The following is a 24,225-nucleotide window of genomic DNA, read 5'->3' as shown; positions in this document are numbered from 1 at the left end:
TCTAGGAAATTATGTTGAAAACCTGGGAATATAAAGGGAAACAGGGTCATCTAGAACTTTTTCATGGAAGATTGGTCTCCCAGTTTGTATGAGAACAATAATTCATCTGTAGCTGATAGAGTCGTGCATACCTACCTCCTCTTGCATTCCACATTCAAGCAGCATTGTTACACATGCCTCAATAGGGAAGGCAATTTCCCTTCCACTGACTGCCAGGTGTTCCTCTAAGGGCTTCCCAAAGGATGGTTTTTCTACCCATGCCTCTGTTGTGGAAGCAAAAGGAAGAAGACATTTGGTAAACTGATAGATAAGAGACTTTTTTTTTGGTTTGTGCAAAGGAATGGGGTTAAGTGACTTGCCCAAGGTCATACACATCTAGGTAATTATTAAATGTCTGAGGCTGGATTTGAACTCAAGTCCTGACTCCAGGGCCAGTGCTCTATCCACTGTGCAACCTAGCCATCCCAACTTTGTCTTATTTAAAAAATCAAGGTTTACCCAGATACTGCTTGATATCAAAGGAACAAGGGAAATTCTCATCTGTGACCATTAGTTGAAACACAGGTAGTGGTGGACATTCAACTAGGATATCTACTCTTACTTTGGGCCAAGTGTTGGCACAATCTATCATGGTTTACAATTCTGCTCTATGAAATTCCATCCAACTCTATGATTCTATAGTTTTATGTATCTCTATTCCCTACCTCTTGCCACCCCCCCCCCAGCGTGTGTGTGTGTGTGTGTGTGTGTGTGTGTGTGTGTGTGTGTGTGTATTAAGGTAGGTCAAGTAATAGACCTATTTGAGTTCCTTATTTAGAAAAGAACAAACCTTGGCACTTCCATATTATAAGATTTCTGAATATAAATGCAGTGGCAATGAGGATGTGATCATTTCATCATCATCCAAATGACAAGAAAGAGTTCTGTTTGATTTCTAGAAACCCTCTAATAGTATAAGAAGCTTTGTACTCACCCTGTTGTGCTTTTATCTGAGGCAAAACATTCTGCAACAGCGTTAATGACTTCCTATGGTATTCAGCTTGCACTTCTATCAACTGCGAGGAAACAAAGGCAAATATTTCTTATTAAAAGTCCATTAGGCAGGAAACAGGCTTCCATATAGTACATTATGCTGGCTTAAGTTCAAGCTCACATGGGGAGCAGGAAGGGAAGAAGAAAGTCTACTGCTCAACTATAATTTAATCTCCTCCCTCCCCCTTTGCCAATATCATCTAAAATAATGCTCCTGCTTCAGTCACTTTCTCTAATCGAAACACAAGTGATTCTGAAAACTCGAAGTGGTAAGTATTATGATGAAAATAAGATATTCATACTAGAAACTGAAGCCAAACTTAAATAGTTATTTCTTTACTACCTTAGTGAAAAAGATAGTGTTTTCAAGAACTGTAGAAATGTAAGCTAGTATTGCTATTATCATACTTTGCCATACTATCTCATAACAAAGGGAATAAAAAAATCAAATATTTGTTTTTAATTTAATAGACTTTAATATCTATTTATCATCTACCACATCCTTTCCTATCCTTTCTGTCTATATGTCTGTCTATCTGTCTGTCAGCCTGTCTATCTATCATCTATTAGGAATATGGGAAGATATGTTGTTCAGAAAGAAAAAGGAATAGGCTATTGTGAAATTAAAAAGGGGAAAGATATTTTCCATATTTTAAGAGCAATAGGAGAGGAAATTCTGGAAAATATACATGCTTTCTATTTACAACTGAATGACTCAGAGGTTTTAACGATTGAGTTTTGGCAAGACTGGCTTTACTGAAGTGGTGGGGAACCTTGAGTCTGATATGCAGCTTTCAGAAAGTATCTTATGTATTGAAATTGCTCTGGCTACTGTAATGTAGCTGAATACAGAATCATTTTCTATACCCTTCCTTTCCCTCTATCCTCAAGTTTTGTTTAAATAAAATATTGGTTGATTCATTTACTTCAGAACTTTTTGTCCCCAGGTTTTTATATTCAATGTAACCAACATATACAACTCCATGACTAACTTTTAGCAATTTGAATTGAATAGAGGATGAGATAAACAGTAAGATCTTTGAAAACAAAACAAAGACAAGACAATCTCTTAGTACTCTGAGTATCAGTCATTCATAGATGACTAAATTGTCTAACATCTCAAAAGTAAAATTTAAAATAAGTTTTTAAAGTATATATATATGTATATATATAACAAAATTTTATGGAAAAATCTCGTTATAATTCAATTACTTACTGTATGCATGTAGGTATGTATGTATGTACATATGTATGTATATGTGTGTGTGTGTGTGTGTGTGTGTGTGTGTGTGTGTGTATTATGATCTTTCTCTAGACCTCTCATGGTGTGGAAATTCCCTTGACAGATGCAAGTCAGCAAAAGTTGTTTGGCAATATGAGAGTAATTTGCCCTTGATCAAACAACTAATGTGTATGGAATCAGATTCTGAAACTAGACCTTCCTGTCTTCAAGGATGGACTTCTATCCACTAAAATAAAATCACAAGTACTCTTATTAAACACCTACTAAGTGCCAGAATAAAAATCTAAAGGAACAATTAGAGTTTTGAACAACAGCAACAAAATATAATCATCAACTCTGATGTCTAGTGTTCAAATGAATCTATGATCTCATTGATTTGGAAACTATTCCTAATGATGCACTTCATAACCTATTTATGTCTGCCCATGTGGAAGAATACCAAAGACTCTTCATACTTTTTTCTTTAGGCTTCATATAACAACGTAATATTAGCACAGCATTTTAGTCTGAATTTCTTGTTCTAATTTGAATAAAAAATTTCATTAATCACTTCTGAAACAATATGCTATACATTTCCCCAAAACTACCTCTGCTTGATTTCTACTCCACAAACATTGTGACCTAATGCAAAATGCCCTTTGGCACCTTCCCACCCTTACTTCATCTTCATTTTTTATATTGTCTTCTCCCATTAGATTATAATCTCTTGGAGGGCAGGGATGATCTTTCTTTTTCTTATCTGTGCCTACACATAGTAAGGTTTGAATAAATTTTTTATTGACTATTAACAACAAAATCTTTTATAGGAGATAATTGATTTCTAAAAGGAGAGCCCTGATCAAGTCAGAAAGGACTCCTTCCCTGAAACTGATTAGGTAATGGTCAGACTAAGAGAAGGAAGAATATCTTTGATTAGTTAACTGAATAGAAATAAGTTCATAGACACAGTAGAAAAAGCAGTCTTTGGAGAGAGTGATCAAAGAGGGATTGAACTGAACTGAAAGTTGAGGGAATTTTTCTATGCAATAATTCAGTACTGGTTTGCCTAGTATTTGTCTTCTTGCTTAATTTTTATTACAGAGATTTGTCTTTTGTTCTGGGAATACTATAAATTGGGCTTAAAAATGACTGATGACATTTTTAAATGCAGGAGAAATTTCTGTCCTTTTCTAATTTTCTCTAAGCAGAAACACACAAAAATTATGTAATTATTCACTTTACCTCTGGTAGATTTGTGCCTAAAATTGAGTACAGAATTTCTCTCTCACACCATCCTGTGTGACACTTATCTTTCCATGAATTTTACCAGAAAAGTCCACCCAATATGGACCAATATGCTAAATTGCCTTCCTCACTTTATATATGATGGAACACTCTGGTTATCCATCTATCACCCTTTACCCTCCCCATCTGACCATTCAATCATTTTTTCTTAATATAAATTTCCTTGCCTATTGAAATATTTAGATTTGTTAATGATTAAATTCATAATTTTACCTTTTAAAAGTAACAGTTTTTACCCTCATTCTGTTCTCTGAAGTTCCTTATTGGTTATATATTGCAAGTTAGTCATTCCAGCATGTTCCCCCCTACCCCCCCCCCATTGCCTTTTGAATGATATTCATTTGAAATTCTTCATAGAACATTATAATCTATGTTTCAATAATCATAGAATATGGTATTAAAAAGAATAGGCTTAGGCAGCTAGGTGATTCAGTGAATAGAGAAGAGGGAGGACCTGAGTTCAAATTTGACTTCAGACACTTACCAGCTAGACAAGTCACTGACCACTAATTGCATCCAAAAAACACAAATTCTTGTTTCCATAGGAAGCTTGGAGATCATTAAAAAGAATTCTTCAATTTCAAACCCAATCTAACTCCAGTTCAATTCTGGGCTTAACTCATTGTCCACAGTCTATTCCAGATATTTAGACTGAAGAATAAGTTCTATAGGAGACTATGTATCTAAATTCATGTTGAAAGTTTGGCAACAGACATTCTTAATTCATGTGGTCTTTCCTGCATTAATAATCATATAATTTCATTTGAATGACTACAGATCTCTTTTAAGAGGTTCTGCATTTTTTCCAGAGCTTGATGCAACCAACACAATGCTATTTGCAGAGGATCATTTGTAGAATCTCACTATCTATAGAAAAAACCTCTTCAACTTGGATTCTGCAAGGATACATTTTTCTGTTTTATATCTTCCCTGATGTTTATGATCAGAGGGTTGTTGAAGAGAGTTATTTATTATATCTTTCAAAGAATCTGGAATGATAGATACATAGAAAGGACATTATTGAAAAAGAGTTTTTAAGACTTGTTTTGCTCTGCATAATCAAAAGCATTTTTTTCAAAAATCAACAGATAATTAGCATAATGGGATCCTGTGTTTTCTATATCTATATTCCCTTTCAGCAAATTTTGAAATGGAAAGAATGTGATATATCACTGATAAAGCTTTTAGTGAAAGTTTTACCATATTTATAGACACAAACACGATGGCTCACATATTGTTCAAGTGTGGTTAGTTCCATTGTTCTTAATGTTAAGTTTATTACAGTAATCTTTTTTCTATTTATTTCCTTTCTTCCGTTTTCATCCTTAACTGCTCTCTTTTTTTTAGGTTTTTTTTTTTTTGCAAGGCAAATGGGGTTAAGTGGCTTGCCCAAGACCACACAGCTAGGTGAGGCTGGATTTAAACTCAGGTACTCCTGACTTCTATCCACTGTGCCACCTAGCTGCCTCTCCTTAACTGCTCTTGAGGGACTTAGCTGGAGCCCCTGGAAAGCTTTTTAAAAGTAGACATTATCCTTTACTGCTTCTTTCTATCAGTCATTACTGCTTACCACCACTCATCCTTCATAAGATTTTACAAATGACTTTATATTCTAAACTGGTGTTGCCTTTGCCAACCATGTGAAATGGTTGCTACAAAAGGTGTTTTGTGCACCCTTATGGCAATAGATTTACAGTGATTTCATTTAAATAAATAAAACTCCATATATAAAGTTGTGCTGATATAATTACTGAAATACATTGACTCATACCAATTATTAAATTTATTAAATTAAATAGTTCTGGATTGAGTTATTTCAAATGTATACCATTAGTATTCTTGTGTTTTACTAACTGGGACAAAATATTTTAACTGTATAAAGACAGTTGATTTAGAGATAACTTTTGCATCAATAACAAATCTCTCACTGTTAAAACAAAATCTATTTGCTTTTTTCAATATCATTGGTGTGTGTCATGTTCAGCCAATGGCTTTTTGAATTAAGTGTTCATAATATAAATCTGATAGTCTACAAGTCTGGTCTTTCATATTTTTCCCTAAATCATACCTTTTCACATTTTTCTTATGATCATCCTTACCTTTATCCATCTTTGTACAGGCATCACTATGTATCAGAATGCATTTTGATTTCATTTGAAGGGTATTACTAAGTTCATTATAGAATCTCTTTACTTTTTTATCCTCAGCAACTGCTGTTGGTACATGTTACAACTATTTTCTTGCTACAATGTAAGACAAATGGATACTCTATGAAATAATCTTCATTGTAGCTTTTTGAGATATGATAAAAATCAGCATCTACAAAGGACTACAACCTTTCATTTAACTACAACTTCTTTCTGGTCTCATTTATAATAATAATAATAATAATAATAATAATGTAAAGATTGCTATGATTCAGTTTCTCCATTGAAGATCTCACATTTAGAAATACCAACAAAGTAAATAGATAAAAGTAATAAAAATAAACTTAATAAAGTCTAAAAATCCTCTATTTCTTTTTCTACCACTATGTCACTATCATTGTAGAATCAGAAGGAGATCACTCAGGACTAAGTGTCATTTTAGTTTTTTCTTTGTTCATTGGTTTCTAGGGTTAAAAAAATTCATCACCAATTGGTCAGCCTTCTGGTATTAAACCTCTCAAATCTAAACTGAATTGATCTCCAAATGGATATGTAGGTTTGCATATGTCTAGAGGCCACATTCAGATCTTTCATTTTAACTTTCAAGAATCCAGGGTCATTTCTAAATTAAGATGGGGGATTTTGTCGTGCCTACACAATTAAAACAACTTAAAAAGACTAAAATTTTCTCAGCTTTATTTTCTTCTGTCTATAAGTTCTCATCCATTCCAAATTATTATTTTCCCTTTCCTTTTATTTGCTCCTTCTTCTTTCAAATCCATGAGAACTTCTTACTCTTTCTAACTCTTTTTTGACTGATCAAAATTGAATCAAAGCTTATGTTTTTTACTTATTATGTTTATTAAAAAAGGTTTAATTTCTTTTTTTTTGTTTTTGTTTTTGCAAGGCAATGGAATTAAGTGACTTGCCCAAGGTCACACAGCTAGGTAATTATTAAGTGTCTGAGGCTGGTTGAACTCAGGTACTCCTGACTCCAGGGCTAGTGCTCTATCCACTGAGCCACCTAGCTGCCCCCAAAAGGCTTAATTTCTGAAAAATCAGGTAAAGTCAAAACTCCCATTAGTATGTAAAATGAGAATAGCCAGAAAGATTTGGTATTAGATAATTAATGATTCTTTTTTTGCTTTTAGACATTTAGAAAAAACTTACTTAAAAATAACATTTCACATAAGGAGAACCTGAAGGCTTAATGTTTCATATTATGACAAGATGACACCTGACATTTGAATAAAACTCTTTGGTTTGCCAAGTACTTTATATACTTTATTTTTTAAAATTTTTTTGGTACTTCTTATTTTACAGATGAGAAAACTGAAACTGAGAGAGGTGAAGTGACTTGCCTATGGTAATACTCAGAAACTGTCTGAGGCAAGATTCAAGCACAGGTGTTTCTAACTTCCAGTCTGCTGTGCCATGCTGCCATATGTAAATATGATTACATGTATAATAAGCTAAGAAGAGTCAAGGTCCCCATTTTTTATCTTCCATTTTTATACTCCTAATCTTGCTATGGTAACTCAAGAAACCATATTTCAAAATAATTTCACTTTTTTGAGTCTTACCATTTGAAAGTAGTTTGCATAGTCAATTTCTTTGGCCACAAAACTGTACATATCAGCTGAGAGCTGGTCCTGTGAGGGGCAAAATATCAAGTCAAGTTATGAAAAGTCATGAAAGCAACAGAAGACCAACAAAATATAAGAGATGCAATATTTGAGGCAGCATAAAAATGAAAAGAAGGAGCTTTTGTTAGAATACCTTGGACATATTACAACTCTTTTGTGTATTTTTTCACTTAGCCATGAAGGGCAGCACTAGGAAAAAAGCACATAGGTTTAAAAGAAGCAAAGAAAAAGCTTTCTACATTTTGAGTTAGCTTAAAGTGAAATGGGATTCTCTGGGGTTTGATTCTCTGTGGTATTATCCATGCAAAGTAGAGAAATGTGAAATAGTATAGTTAGGTGAATCCAGAACTTGATACCTGACTACAAATAAAAATAATAAATAATGGTTCAATGATAACTTGGATAGAAGTCTCTAAAAGGGTACATGAATTGTAAAAAATTTTGATTCAAATCCTATTCTTAGACATAGACAGTTAATTTAACTAATTTCTTTCTCTTTTTTATAATCCTTTCATGTTTTGTTTCATGTTTCCCCTTATCCTAAATTACCCTCAGAGGCTGGAGTTTGTTTTGTGTATAATTAATCACTTCCTGAAGCTACTTTCATTCTTCCCTCTCCCCAAAACCCAATTTCTTCCTGTTTCTCTAATGAGTTGAATATATTTCTATATCAAACATTGTGTTACTTATTCCTCCAGTGCTTTTCTCATTGTTTTACTGCCTTCTATTTGCACATCCTAATATATATTAGCTCACTCCTTCCTCTTTCTTTCTCAGTGTATTTATTTTTCCTTCCTGATGATCTTTTAAGTTCATCAAAATCTAACAAAACTACTTTTAGGCTCTCCATCTTATTTCATTCCCTCAATGGTCACTGAAGATTATAGAGTTCTGAGAGGACATTTATTTCTTGTTTTCCCACAGAAATGTAAATTCTTCATGCATTTATATCCCATCCAATTGTTCAAATATTTATTTTACTTTCTATATTTCTCTGTTTTGTTTTAGGTTTTTGCAAGGCAAACGGGCTTAAGTGGCTTGCCCGAGGCCACACAGCTAGGTAGTTATTAAGTGCCTGAGACCAGATTTGAACCTAGGTACTCCTGACTCCATGGCCGGTGCTTTATCTACTGCACCACCTAGCCACCCTCTGTATTTCTCTTGACATCTACTTTTACACTTCAAAGTTTCTAAGGTTCAGGCTTTTTAATCAATATGCTTGGAAGTTCTCTATTTCACTAAAAGTTCATTCATTTATTTATTCTAATATGTTCAGTTTCCCCATATAGTTACTCTTGTTTTTGTTACTCTTATAGTTACTCTTACTTTTGCTTTGGGGAATATAGTATGCTAGCCTTTACTCTCCTTTTAAGTTGCTATTGCCAAGTCTAGGTAATTACAAATTTGCCTTCTATCAAGTGTAGGCAGTTTTCATTGATGATTTCTTGAAATATGGTATGTTGACTACTTTTTGTGTTATGGCTACAGTTTTGTGTTAAAAAAATCATGTTTTGGGTTTTGCTGTTTTTTTATGAGATACCTTAATATGTGAATTTTTCAGTCTTTGAATTTGTTTTAATATTTCTTTGTTTTCTTAAAGAGTTATTAACTTTTGTTGGCTACATTCTAACTTTCAAAGAGTGTTATTTGTTGTGAGGTGTTGCACTTATTGTTGTAATATGTTAATTTTTCCTTATCAGACTAGAATTCTTATTTCATTTGTATATTTTTTAAACTTATTTGCTTCTTTCAAGATTTCTATGGACTCATTTGTAGTCATTGTGTAATTATTTTCTTCTTGGTTTCTTTATAGGGTGTTTTTAGCTCCAAGCTCTCTCTCTCTCTCTCTCTCTCTCTCTCTCTCTCTCTCTCTCTCTCTCTCTCTCTCTCTCCCCCTCCCTCCCTCCCTCCCCCCCTCTTTCTTTCCTCTGTTTCTTCCTGTCTTTACCTAATTTTGTTTTATGGTCAGACTCTGAACCTTTATGGTAGGAATTTTAAGGCCGTTTTTTGGTCCTAACCTGTATTATTTGGTGTCCTATGCTGCTTTCTCAGAGTACTAAAATCACTAATAAAACAGGAGCATCTCAAGTCAGGGAACTATAAACTTTCATTGGGTCCTATTTGTCTCACAGTTGTAGCAACAGATCTCAGTTTAAGTCTTGGAGACATAATTCTACATTAGTTCTTGTTTGGAGCTCTAGTAGACTGTTGCTGGACCTATCCTCTAGCTGGCTAGAGGGATCAGAGTACAGAACTATAAAACTTGCCCTGGTCCCAGATTCCTGCTCTGTTTATTCATCTTGAAACTCAGTCTTAGCTCTGAAGCTTAGATCATGTTCTGAGGTCAGAACAAGAAAGATACAAACAGCCTTGATCCACAATCATTGCCTTAAAACATAGTTTCAGATCCCAGCTTACGTATACACTAGAATCCTAGGCTATCCACCTATCAGCTCTGTGGGGAATAGAGTCTACTGTCTTTTTTGCCTACTCTCTGCCTCAGAACTGCAGCTGTAAGCCTCTGTTAATGCTAGATAAAGTTCTTTCCTTTGTCAGATGAACATAGCAGCTAAATGTTTCCTATTTCTTTACCTAATTTGACAGCACAGGCCATAGCCTTCTGTGATGCTCCCTGGATCTCAGAGTGGCACTGCTGCTGGCTCAAGACCCCAGCCTAGGTCTTTTGTTCTAAATCTCCCCTCCCCAGCATCCATAGGCTTCTAGCTATCTCTATATATACTAATCTGATTTGGAAAAATGAACCACTGTACTTTCTCCTGATCATCACTCCGTTGAATGCTTTGACACAGTCTTTACTGGGGTACTTGTGGGAGAAAGCTTGGTTATTTGCTGGTCTCTTTCCATGATCTTTCAATGATCATTAATAATCATGCCTTTCAGTTCTTGCTAACAATATTATTGATAATTTTTTTAGTAGCCTAAGATGTAGTTCATCTGGACCCGATGACTTGAATATGTCTGGGCTGGTGGATGCTTTTTTTTTATTATTATGCTAGTTATTTTGGATAACAAATTTTTAAGTCATTTTGGTTATATTCTTTTCAAATCAAAAATCATTCTCCTGTCTTCAAGGAGATAACCCTGTACTAGAGGGATACAACAAGTAAAGATATAAGTAAATATAGCATATTTTGATTTGGGAGAGAATACTAAAAATTAAATGGTTTAATGAAGAGGTTATGTAAAGGAAATGGCACATGAATTGAACCTTGAAGAAAGTTAAGTTCTAAAAGGCATAGGTGGAGGGGTGCTTTCTAGGCATGGGGGAAAGCCTGTGCAAAGGAGATGGAATATTTGATTCTAGGGAACAGAAAGGAAGTCATTTTGCCTATAACATAGAATATGGGAAAGGCAGATATTGTGAGATAAATCATCAATTGTAATTGTCCCATAGACTAAAAGCAGTGATCATTTTCTTGAGCATGCTCTTTTCCCCAATTTAAAAAAAACTAATCTTTAGCTTTTGACTGTCAGATTTTTCTTACCAGTTTTAGCTTAGAATTCTAAGCTAATTCTAACTGGAGAGTATTTTCACTTAATCAATGAAATTTTCAAACTTAAATTTTCTATTTTAATCTACATCTAATATGGATAAGATAAATTATAGCTAAGGCACATATAAAACATTGTGAGTCAAGGATTATTTTTATTAAATAAAATTTCAAACCAAAGCAGCAATACCTTTAACAAATATCATTGTAGGTAGGAGTGGATAGTTGCTATAGATAATATCTCTACTCCTAATTCAGTTAACAGGTATGTAATTTTTATTGTTTCAGTCTACATCTGGGAATATAGGTGAATTATGATGTTAAAATGAGCATTTTCCCCTTAAATTAATTCTAATATGTTTGTTTCTTTTTCACTTTAGTAAGTTCTAGGAAGAAAGATGAGGGAACGCAGCCTTGTGTGATTCAAGACAAGGATGTTTTATTTTCATTTTTAAACATTAAAATAATTGGCACTGAGACCAGTTATTGCCTTTGTTCAAGCTGGTCACAGATCACTGCTGTTAGAGGATGGGGAAAAATTGAGAGAGTGGAGTTAATGCACGATGAGTAACACCAATTATTAAAATTCCATTCTCATTTGCTAAGAATGTTTGTATTCAGCACCAATCACCTTCTAACCTCCACAAACATCCCAGTTTGTTCATTTAGCTGTTCCTTGTGAAATGAGTAATTTATGTTTAACTAAAGAATATATGATCTTATAAAATGTGAGATTAAGATATTAAAACAGTCAACAATATTAATTTACCTATTATCTCAAGTAAAATGATGATTTCTTAGATTAGAATCAGAGGTCTTTTAATAAATTAATGAGAAATTAATTTGACCACATTAACATGGTATACCTTATAAATATACCAAATGTTAAGTATTAGTAAGATAATGAGATGAAAAATAAATGTACTTCAGGAGGTTTTTATCCAACTAAATTTCTGAATGATATATATTTTTGCAATTGATCCATTGATATAAAAATTAAAGCTAAAATCATTATGATAGAAAATGGGAGAAAATATAAACAAAAAATGGGACAGGAAGGAGAGAAAAGAGAAAAGTAATACTTAAGCTGAACAACAACCATTGGGTAGATATTGTTATCTGTACTGTAAGAATATTAGTATTACTCTTGTTAGATTCATTATATGTGAATTGCCAGGGTAATGAATTCTTTTGAATCTATCATTTCTTTCTAGGTAAAGAAAGGAAGAACTAAAGAAGTCAGGTTCTCCTGAGCACAGACAAAATACAGACAAAATATGGCTCCACAGTTATGTCCATTTGGGTGAATGAGTGTGATGAGTATTTCTTCTATAGAATTGGCAATGGCTATGTAGCAAAGGGATTGGGCTTTCATATTTACTTTATTTTTAGCTTTGTTTTTCAATAAATTTACTTTGTTTTTCACCAACTCTATTCATCTCCTACCTGTTGTAAATTTGATTTCACTCTACTTATGTGAAACTATGTGATTTTATTTCTAAACATGATTCTAACCCCCTGGGAAGAGCTACTTTAAATAACAAGCATTGCTATTCTTCAATATTGTACTTGGGGGAAAGAAGATTTTGAGCTGATGGAGAACATTTTTTCCCTAAATACTAAACTTTTCCTTATTACAGACCATAGTATTCAATGAGTCTGGAAACATGATTGCCATGGTACTCTAAAAAAGGAACATTTCCTCCATAAAAGTGAGTAGTTTTACTCTTAGGAGTTAGTTTCTCAAAAATCTAATATTTAATTTTGATACAGAGAGTTTTCAAGGTAATAAGAGAATAATAGTTCCTACAGTTTCTAATTAGGAAAGGGGATTAGTCAAACATGAAAACTATAATAATAAATAATAAAACATAATAATAATAATAATAATAATGAATACCAAGTTTTAATTACCTACTGCCAGAGTCCCCTATAGGATTTTGTGATAAAAGTTTTTAATTTTTGTTTCTGTTTTTTAAACTAGTACTGACTGGGAAACAAAGTAAGGTAAGCACAATAAACATTTTCTTCTTTCAACATGCAGGAGGACTAAGAGAAATAGTTTGTATCTTCTAGTCCAGCACAAAATCAAATTTCCTTCTCAGTGTCCTGTAGACCCTTAACTAAGAACCTTCTTTTCTGTTTTGGATCCCTTTGATAATCTTATGGTGAAGCCTTTATCTCTGTAGAATAATGTTTTCTCAGGGCAGTTATGTGACACAGAGGATAGAGTACCAGCCCTGAAGTCAGAGGACCTGAGTTCAAACTTGACCTCAGACACATAATAAATAAATACTTAGGGGGGCAGAGCCAAGATGGCAACAGAAGAAGAACCTCTCTTAGGTGCTCTCTCTATAATATTTCAAAAATCATAAAATTATGACTAACTAAATTTTCAAAACACAGAACCCACAGAAAGATCCAATGAGGCAGTTCTCCAGGCCAAGGTAACCTGGAAAATAGTGGCAAGGCTCCACTCCATGGAGTTAGAGGGGTAGTCCACCAGAGTGAAGGAATTTCAGCCTCCTGCAGGCAGCCCCAGGGAACCTGGGAGCTGCAGCTCAGGGCAGCAGGGGCAATTTCCTGACCTACACCCTGGGGAGCACTGGGCACACCTTGAAAGATCAGCAGAGTGGACCTCTGCCAGAGCAGCACATGAAGCCCAGCCCTCAGGGCACTCAGTGAGCAGCCCAGATCTGGGAAACAGAAGCAGGCAGAGCCCTGAGTGCTCAGCCCACCAAAGGTAGTGGAGTGGAGGGAGATTTTTGAGGTCTGTCCTCTGTCCCTGGTACAGGACTCTGAGGCTCTGACCACATTCAGATCCTGATCACAGTCTAGGCCCCCCATAGAACAGCAGTGCCCCCCCACCTCAGCCCCGTGGCAGAGGGGTGCGCTTGCAGTCATTCACAGATGAGGAGGGAAGACAGAGCTTTACACACTGAGATCCTTGTGGGGGTGTGTCCCAATAATACTCAAAAGCTCAGGAAGCACCCCAAAACCAGGCACAAGCTAGGGAAATGAGTAAACAGAGAAAAAAGAGGAATACCATAGAGAAATACATTGTCTATGATCCCAAGGATCAAAATACACAATCTGAAGATGAGGAAGTCCAAGCTTCTGCATCTAAAGACTCCAAGAAAAATGGAAATTGGGCTCAGGCTATGACAGAGCTCAAAGGAGATTTTGAAAATCAAGTAAGGGAGATAGAAGAAAAATTGGGAAAAGAAATGAGAGAAATTTGGGAAAAACATGAAAAAGAATTCAGCAGCTTAGTCAAGGAGATTCAAAAAAATGCTGAAGAAAATAACATGTTAAAAACCAGCATAAGTCAAATGGATAAAACAGTTCAAAAAGTTATTGAGGAGAAGAATGCTTTAAAAAGCAGAATTAGTCAGATGGAAAAAGAGAAAAGAAAGCTCTCTGAGGAAAACAAATCCTTCAAATCTAGAATGGGGTTAAAGGAAGCTATTTACAAGAAGTCAAGACACGATACTTCAACACCAAAAGAATGAAAAATTAGAAGAAAATGTGAAACATTTCATTGGGAAAAAAACAACTGATCTGGGAAACAGATTCAGGAAAGATAATTTAAAAATTATTGGGATCCTGAAAGTCATGATCAGGAAAAAAGCTTTGACCTCATTTTTAAAGAATTCCTACAGGAAAATTGCCCAGATATTCTAGAAGAAGAAGAAGAGGGCAAAATAGAAATTGAGAGAATTCACCAATCTCTCTCCGGAAAGAGATCCCCCAAAATCAACCCCCAGGAATATTATAGCCAAATTCCAGAACTCCCAAGTCAAAGAGAAAATATTACAAGCAGCCAAAAGGATACAATTCAAATATCATGGAGCTGCAGTCAGGATCACACAGGACTTAGCAGCAACTACATGAAGGGCTTGTAAGGACTTGGAATATAATATTCTGGAAGGCAAAAGAGCTCAGAATGCAGCTGAGGATCAACTACCCAGCAAAACTGAATGTCCTCTTCCAGGGGAAAAGAGGGACTTTCAATGAACCAGGGGAATTTCAATTGTTCCTATTGAAACAACCAGAGCTGAACAGAAAGTCTGATCTTCAAATACAGGACTCAGGTGAAGCATAGAGAGTGGAGGAGAAGGGTAAAATAGGACGGACTTAATGATGATGAACTACACGTATTTCTCATAGAAAAATGATACTGATAATACTCATATGAAACTTCTCATTTAGTAGAGCAGGTAGAAGGAGCTTTTATAGATGAAGCACAGGAGAGAGCTGAATATGAAGATATAATATTTTGTAAAAATGGAGTCAAAAGCTAAAAGGGAAATGTAATGGGAGTAAGAGAAAGGAGAGGTGGAATAGGCTAAGATATTTCATATATAATAAAAGTTTTTATTATTGCAATGATATGGAAGGGCGAGGGGGAATGAGGGAACCTTCGTTCTCATCAGAGGTGGCTTGGAGAGGAAACAGCATATCTATTCAATGGGGTATAGGCATCTAGAATAAAAAGGAGAGATGGGAGACAGGGGAAGGGGGGGATGTGAGTGATAGAGGAGACAGTGGACCCTGGGGGAGAGTGGTCAGATATAACACATTTTCTTTTTTTACTTCTTGCGAGGGGCTGGGAGTGGATGACCTATCCAGGACCACAGGGCCGGGTGGTTGCTGGGCCTAAGGGGTGGTATGGCCCCAGGGCCATTGACCAGTCTGCTGCACCACTCAGCTACCCTACAGCACATTTAAGAAGAGGGACAGAGTGAAAGGAGAGAAAAAATATAGTATATTATAGTGGGGAGGTATGAATGGAGGGAGTTGTGATCAGCAATGGCAATGGTGGAAAAAATATGGAAGTAGTTTATGTGATGGACTTATCATAAAGAATATGATCCATCCGCTACAGAGCTGGTGGTGTTGGAACATAGACTGAAGCACATTTTTTATTTTTATTTTTTTCTCTTTCCTTTACTTTATTGCTCATGAGGGTCTATATTTTTTTTGGGGGGGAGGGGGTATATTATGTTTACTCAAACAAGAATATTTTAGTAATGTATAAAAAATCATTTCTAGGGGGTGGCTAGGTGGCGCAGAGGATAGAGTACTGGCCTTGGAGTCAGGAGTACCTGAGCTCAAATCCAGCCTCAGACACTTAATAATTACCTAGCCGTGTGACCTTGGGAAGTCACTTAACCCTATTGCCTTAGAAAATCTAAAATAAAATCATTCATACAAATATATATATCAAATACATAAATACTTAGATGTGTGACCTTTGGCACATCACTTAATCCCACTGACTTGCCAAATACACACACACATACACACACACACACACACACACATACACACACAGAATAATGTTTTTTCAAAGTATAAAATATATAGTATTATAAAAGGAATTAATCATAACAAAATATGGATATCATAATATTAATTTTAAAAAGTTCACCTACCCCAGGTTAAGAATCCTTGACAAGAATATATTAAAGAATTAGAAGTTTGGTATCTAGGGACAATGAAATTCAGCTCAAAAGATGGATTTTTTAAAAATGCTATCAAGTCTCTATATCTTGGCTATGCCTTTAGATAAGAGAGAAAAAAGGGCAAGATGGGGGGGTAGTTACCCTGCAAATCTCCACCCGGTTTGCAGCTTCCTCCATTTCTTCCCTGAGGGCATCAGCTTTGGCACCTGTTGGCTGCAAGTTGCTGGACAAACCAGACGATTTGGAGGTCTGCTGCCACCTTGTGGGAAACGAGAGAAAGAGGTATGACATAGGATTATGGTCCTACATATATAGGGATTAGAAGAGTTTAGTTCTCCAGGATTTATGAACACCTTATTATAAGTGTTACCCAGGAAGTTGCTGGCCAGACCTCAAGGTTACCCTGTGTTTAAAATAAAAAGTAAAAATGTATAGTCAGGAGCTGGATATTCAAGTCCTCATTACACTGGGACAACTTCTAGTTAAACTCCTATGTTAATTTCATCTCCAGAAAAACAAAGATACTATTTCCTATCTCTCTTTTAGAGAAGAATTTCAAAGAATCAGGCCAATTTATGAATAAATTTGAATCACATGGGAAATGTTCAACTTTAGAGAGAGTCTCCTGAAGAAATAAGTAACATTCACCTTTGCTATTAGTCTCAGAGCTCCATGGATATGATAGTTTAAGTAAATAAGATTTTTGCAAAAAAAAATACACAAAAATCTCATTCCAATGAAGTATATATGCCTGCAAAATAGTGGAAGTTTCAGAAATAAATTTAGGTTTGATTTCAGGAAAAACTTCCTAACAGATCTATCCCTAAATTGAATGGGTTATCCTGGGAAGTAGTGAGTTCCCACTTGCTAAAGGTATCCAAACAAAGACTGGATAATCATTTGTCACCTATATGACTGAGAAAATTCTTCTGTAGATATGATTTGGACTTGTATTTCTTATCACCTGTCTGAACTCTTTTAAGTCTTCTAATAAAGCTCCTTCCTAGTTCTTCCTTATTTCAAGCCATCCTTTGCACAGAAATGTTTATAAAACCCTTAGAAACACTATATTTATAAGTCAATAAAACTAGTTGAGGACCTTTAACATATTTTCCTAAATAGATATTTAGGAAGGATACTGCTTTCTGTACTTGTTCACTATCTGTAATTTCTGGAGTAGTTGGGGTGTACCATTTGATGACACATTCAATTAAGCTCTCTTTGTCTTAAGCAGCAGTGACTACTTCTGAAAACGAATACATCTGCCCTTTCTGGTTTTTCATTGCCTTTCTCCTTCAGAGAATTTAATTATTTTTATCTGAGGTACCAGGTTAGACTCCACTGCCCAAATTTTGCCTGATTTGTATCAATGAGGAAACCCAAGAAGATTGTATCTACTGGAAACCAGAGTATCCTATGACTTGGATGTTGTTCCCCTAGGGTATGACTAACTCCAGGCTTCTCAAAGAGCTAGTCACTCTTATGATTTGACAGAATCAAGTTGAATTCTAGTGAACCTAGAATGATGCTCAGCTTTTCAAATAACTTTCTAAAGTATGGGTCTCGCTTTTCTGTTCAAGAATCTTCAGTGGCTCATTATGTTATAATTTATTTGTTTAAATAATATTCTTTAGTCTTTATATATTTTATTTCTTAATACTTCACCTTCCTTTTTGGAGCCCTTAACAATCTGGTTCCAATTTGTCTTTACATACTTTTTTTCCTATTAATATACTATATACCAGATATAAGTGGGTTATATGTGCAACATAACTTAGCTATGTCTTATCATGTAGAAAAGGTTAGGGAACCTGCTCCTAGGAGAGTTGTGACAATGTGTAATGGAAGTGCCTTAGAGAAACAGTGGTGCATGTGTAGAAATTCAAGAATTGCCTCTGGTTAGCTAATTATGTGATTAGAGGCTTTGATTAGCCATTCAAAAAAGCCAGGGGCAGCCTCGTCTATTATCTTGTATTGATTTGACTGGGCTGACAGAATTCAGTGAAAGACAATGCTGTAAAGGGAAAGGATAAGGGCCTTCTCCCCTCTAGAGACATTTTTAGGTTTGCTTGGTTGATTTTTTTGCAAGGCACTGGAGTTAAGTGATTTACCTAAGATCACATACTAGGTAATTTATTAAGTGTCTGAGGCCAGATTTAAACTCAGGTCCCCCTGTCTTCAGATTCAGTGTTCTATTCACTGGGTTACCTAACTGCCCCTCCCCTCTAGAGACATGGATCTATAAATGCTGACCTCTATTCTCTTTTTGCCTTGGTGTTTTTTCTGCATTTGAGATATGGGGCAGCTAGATGGCACAGTGAATACAGCACTGGCCTTGGAGTCAGGAGGATGGGAGTTTGAATATGACCTCAGATATTTGACTCATACTAACTGTGAGACCTTGGGCAAGTCACTTAACCCCTATTGCCTCACATCCAGAGCCATCTCTAGTTGTCCTGATTCATATCAGGCTACTGGACCCAGATGGTTCTGGAGGAGAAAGTGAGGCTGATGATTTAGAAATTTAGGGATCACTTAAATTCAATTCATTTGCTTGTCAAAGTTTCAACTCCCTGATGTCATGGTGTTCTTCAAAAATGAAGGACAAGCATTACATTTGAAGCCAGATAAGCATTTATCTTCCCAGAACAAGGAGTAACCTTTAGGATCTAGCTCAGCAGTAGCTGAGACATGTAGCTGAAAGCTACATTTGAACATGAACTTGATAGAAATTGAGCTAAGCCTTTTCTCCCCAGAGAAGGAGATAGGCTAAGGAGAGAGTGAACCCCGCTAAGGAGAGAGTGAACCCCTAAGAAATAGTTAAATTTTTGTTATATATCTTTGAAGGAGATCTAATTGATGTTAACTGGTTATATGGAACTGGGGTTTTAGACACTGACACCTAATAGAAGGAAGAACACAGTCAGAGTTCAAGTTGAAAACATCAGAAAAAAAGATACCCTGGCTCCTTATGGTACTCTAGAACCCTGACAGATATAGCCTTTCTGGTTCTGGAACAGTGAGGCCAAGCACACTTGCTTCACAAGCAAACTGGCCCACCTACTATTCCTCAAACTCAGTGTTCTATCTCCTGTTTCCATTACTTTCCATGGATTAAACCACATGCCTCCCTAAGAAAACAGAAACCTCCTATGGTACTTACAAGCAAAAGTTTGTATGATCTTGGTTTTCAGTATAAATGCAAACCATGACAGTGGAGTCTCATGATCCTTCTGAATTCAGAGATTTTAGGCAGGAGGTATAGGAAAAGCTAGGTTTGGAACCCTTTCTCAAAGAGCAAATTTACTCTCTCTTTAACTGCCACTTAGGTGTTTTAATTTTCCTCATATGCTATCCATATAAGTAACCTTTCCTAATGTCCTCAGTTGTTAAACCTCTCTCTGTCTTCAAATTATACTGTATTTACTTATCTGTTTACATGGTGTTGAATGTAAACTCAATGGGGAAAAGATGATAATATTTCTACTTGAAAGGGCAGAATACCATAAATAGAATGAATCAATCAAGAAGTGTTACAATGTAGGAAGAATGAAGAAATAGGCACTTCCAACCAAAATGGCTATATAAAATGGAGGCAGACCTCCAAGATCCTATACATCTACTCTAACAAAAATCTGAACTTTGTAACAGACTGGATAATGATCAAAAAGTCCAATAAGAAACTATAGTAAGTAGCTTCTTCTACCTCAAAACTGCACAAAGAGTTAAACAAAAACCCATGAGGAATGGGAAAGAGGGATACCAGTAAAGCTGGTGGCAGCACGGGCAAATAGGTGACCTAGCATGATGGAACAAGGCCAGAGACACATATAGTCAGGGTTGCTCAAGAAAGACCCATGGTAGTCAAAAAGCCTCCTGATAATGACCTTGGAAGCCAGAGAATGGTAGTGCAATAAGGTAGTATTGGACTAGGCTGGTTGCAGGGTGACCAAGACACCCCAGGCCCAGGAACTCTGAAATTTCCTAGAACTGTCTTCTAGCTCTGCTTACGAATCTCTAGACTTCATCCCCATGCCCAAGTTGCCTTCCCACTGGGCAAGTTCTTTCAGTACTTGTGACCTTCTTACCCTGGAATATTTCTCTGCCCTTCTCCCATTGCTGAGTTCCTACCAGAACTTCCATTTTTTATAGCAGGAATCAGGACAATCATGTTCCACTCCTCTCCCACCTCTGTTTCTGATTCTCTGTAAATTGCTGTCCCTTCTTCAAAACAAAACAAAACAAAACCCCTTCAGCTCCCTTTTATGTGATGCCATTCTTCATAGAATATGATCTCCTCACTGATGCTGAATGAAAATGAACAGAACCAGGAGAACATTGTGCATTTTTAACAGCACTATTGTGTGATGATCAACTATGAAAGACTCTTCTCACAGTTCTAAAAGACTTGTCAAAGAAAATGCCACCCACATCTGGAGAAAGAATTATGGAATCTGAATACAGATCAAAGCATACTATTTCCACTTTTTTAAAATTTGTTTTTTTCCTTATCATGGTTTTTCCCATTTTGTTCTGATTCTTCTTTCACAGCATGACTATTTGGAAATATGTGTAACAAGATTGTGCAGGTGTAATCTATATCAAACTACTTGTTGTCTTAGGGTGGAAGGGAGAAAACTTTACAAAAAAAGTATAATGAAAATTATCTTTACATATAATTAGAAAAATAAATAAAATTTAAATGATAAAAAAGAGAATATAAATTCCTGAAAAGCAGATAGTATTTTTCTTTTTGCACTTAACAAAGTTCCTGACATGCACTTAAAAATGCTTGCTAATCTAGCTTGACATGGAATGCATGTCACTCTGAACCTCAAAGATCCAGAGGGACCTAACTTCAGAAAGTAAAAGGAACCAGGGTGAGACTAAATAGGGTTGTCCACCCAAATATGCAACAGGGGATGCATTCACTTTGGCACAAAGCCCCAATTCAGAAAATAAAGCCAAAAAGATGAGTAAACCAAAGAAGACCCAATTATTATTTAAAAAAAAAGAGATTCCTTCCTCCCAAGAGAAGAAAGTAAATCTATTATAAGTGCAAGCTAAAAAAGAAAAAATGAATTTATCTCAAGGAATATAGAAATGCTTAGAATAAATGAAGCAAGAGATTGAAAAAAAAGCTCTGGAGGAAAAAATTGGAAGGAGAATAAAGAGTTGAAAAAAGAAAGTAGTAAAACTTATAAGTAATAAATCGTTAAAAATCTATAATAGTCCAAGAGAAACTAATGACTCTATAAGATTAAAAATATTACAATAAAATTTTTAAACTAGATTGAAGGAATAGGAGAAAAAATATATATATAGAAAAACCTAGAAAATACATAAAATAAAGATAATTTAGGAAACATTTGACTCTCTGAAAAACCATGACTTAAAACAAAACTTGGACCACTACATTTCAAATCATAAATGAAAATTGACAGAATGAGGAGTACAAAATGAAGATAGAAAGAATCCACTGATTGCTTCCCAAAAGCAAAAGTTCCAGGAATGCCATAGCCAAAATCCAGAGGTCCTATATCAAAGAAGAAATATTATAAGTAACCAAGAAAAGGCAGTTCAGGTACCAAAAAAGAACAATTTGAGACTTTGGAACACAATATTCAAAAAAAGCAAACTGAATAGGCTTAGAACCAAAAATAACTTACTCTACAAAGCTAAGTATAATCCTGTGGGGGGGAGTAAGTGGAAATTTCATGAGATAGAGGACTCTCAAGCATTTCAGATGAAACGATCAAAGCTGAGTAGGAACTTTGAAATATAAACAAAAGAGTCCAGAGAAACCTAGAAAAGTAAATTGACATGCACATGCTAATGGGGATAAATGAAAAACTGCCATCATAGAGCCTAAATGTATTCAAAGGATATTGAGAAATATAAATATAAATGAGAAAACCTAGAGGTTTACTGGTTCTGTTTTGAAGATTTGTAAAAGGAAAATAGGAGCAAAATAATAGTTAAAGAGTTTTGATTTCTCAATATCTGCTGACTTTATCCCATTCATCTAAGATGCAGTTCTATCTCTTCTCAGATCCTCTGTTTTTCTTCAGTATAGTTAAAATTAATCTTTTCTGTTGCTCTAGTTTTTCCCATGACAGCTTTTCTAAGCTTTAGCACTCCATCATGATAAACCTATAATATCTTTGTTTTCTGTCCTTTTTCATTTCTATATATATAAAAAAATTTAAAATTAAATAGCTTTCAAAAAAATCACAATCTCATATCTACATAAGTATGTAGTATTTGGGTATGACAAATGACCAAGGTGAATTAAAGAGCATAATACAATCTGAATTATCAAATTCAATCTCAAAAGACTAACTCAGTTTCAGTATTATAGTAGCTGCTAGACTGTGGGGGGGGGGGTAGGAGTATTTGGAATTCTAATTAGAAGACCTGGGTTTGAATCATACCTTTTCTGCTTACTAACTCTTTGACTTTGGAAAAAATCATTTAATGTCTCTGAACTTCAGTTCTAATATCTTTTGAAGGAGGGTGGGTGCTGAATCTGATAAACTCTAAGATCCCTTCTAGTTCTAAGTCCTTTGAATCCATGTATAGAATATTACTATTGAATGATATACTACATCAAAAAAGAAACTAAATACATCACAAGGAAAACAGATAGCATTATATATTTAGAAGCTTATTCTTATGTGAGATATTAGAAAAGGAAGAAGAATGATAGAGAATATTAGTTTAAGAATACATATAGAAAGAAACAAAATGAATATTTTAATGGACAAAAAGGGTGGAAATTGACAAGGATTTCTAAAACATTCACAAACCTGGCAATGGGTTATAATTAAGGATTTCAGCTATGCTCATATTTGTTGCTGCTCTTCACTCAAAACTCAATAGGCTCTTTTCTTGTATATTAATGATTCTTCAAAAGGTAAAAAAAAGTAACAAGAGAGTAGTCATGCTAGATCTCATTCTGACTGCAAAGGAGAAATTGGTTGTTAAAGAAGAAATTTATGATAGAAAAGGAGCTTAGCAATGAGATGCACACTAGAATTTTGAGAAAAGAGTTCAGAAAGAAAATAGAGAATAGAATCAATGGCCAAAAATCCCACCAGGAAATTAGAAGAAGGATGGGCAACTTTCCAGAATAAAGTTCTAATAACATAAACTCATATGAATCTGCTGATGAAGAAAAAGGAAATCAGTTTATAGAAATCAGTGTGGATGCATAGGAAACACAGTGATGAATAAATTTAAAACAAGCATAGAGAAGATGGAAGGAAGGGAAGGTAATATAAGGTAAATAGAAAATTCTGACTTATGATGAACAATCAAGGATATTAAACAGAATAAACTTAAGGCTTTCAATGAATGTTAGAAAAAATGGATTCTATATAAAGCTAGATTGGGGGAAAATGAAAGGTTAAAGAAGAGCAACAGAGTAAATGGACCAATAAAATTATGGTGATGAAAGAGTATACTTGGAAAAGGACAATGTCCCAGCTTTCAAGAAAAAGGAAAAAGGTGGAGTTTATAAATAAGGAAAGAGCTTGGATTTTTTTCTGTCAATATTTTAGAATGTGGATAGTTTGTAAATAGAAATATAAAAAGGTAGTAACTACTAAGAATCAGCAAGAATTCATTCAAATCAGGATATGCCGAACTAACACTTTCTCATTTTTAAAAAATAAAGTTATTAGTCTGGTAGATTAGAAGAATGACATAGACATAGTACATTTAAAGTTCAGCAAAACATTTGACAAAGTCTCTCTCTATATTCTTGAGATTGAATTAGAGAAGGTACAGTTATGTGGATTTGAAACTGATTGAGTGACTGAACCAAAAGATAAATTATTAATGATTTAATAGCAAATTGGAGGAAAGTCTTTATTAGAATGTCCCACAATC

The 24,225-nt window shown here is 35.0% G+C and overlaps 1 protein-coding gene across 4 annotated transcripts in view; it reads right to left on the bottom strand.

The window, feature by feature from the left end:
* Positions 1-24,225, bottom strand: part of ARHGAP44 (Rho GTPase activating protein 44) — a 114,517-nt gene that overhangs the window by 65,930 nt on the left and 24,362 nt on the right. For all 4 annotated transcript variants that reach the window (XR_012476014.1, XR_012476013.1, XM_074225156.1 and 1 more), the window contains exons 5-8: positions 16,474-16,591; positions 7,290-7,358; positions 974-1,055; positions 136-263 (exon numbers count right to left, since the gene is read on the bottom strand). Coding sequence is in view for 2 of the 4 variants with exons in the window: in XM_074225156.1 (XP_074081257.1) it covers positions 136-263; positions 974-1,055; positions 7,290-7,358; positions 16,474-16,591 (397 nt within the window). In the remaining 2 variants the exon portion in view is untranslated. The remainder of the gene's footprint in view (positions 1-135; positions 264-973; positions 1,056-7,289; positions 7,359-16,473; positions 16,592-24,225) is intronic.

Source organism: Macrotis lagotis, chromosome 2 (assembly GCF_037893015.1).
Source record: "Macrotis lagotis isolate mMagLag1 chromosome 2, bilby.v1.9.chrom.fasta, whole genome shotgun sequence".
In the NCBI taxonomy this organism is placed as follows: Eukaryota; Metazoa; Chordata; class Mammalia; order Peramelemorphia; family Peramelidae; genus Macrotis; species Macrotis lagotis.
Note: the sequence above shows the minus strand (reverse complement) of the source record. Positions and strands in the feature narration are given on the sequence as shown.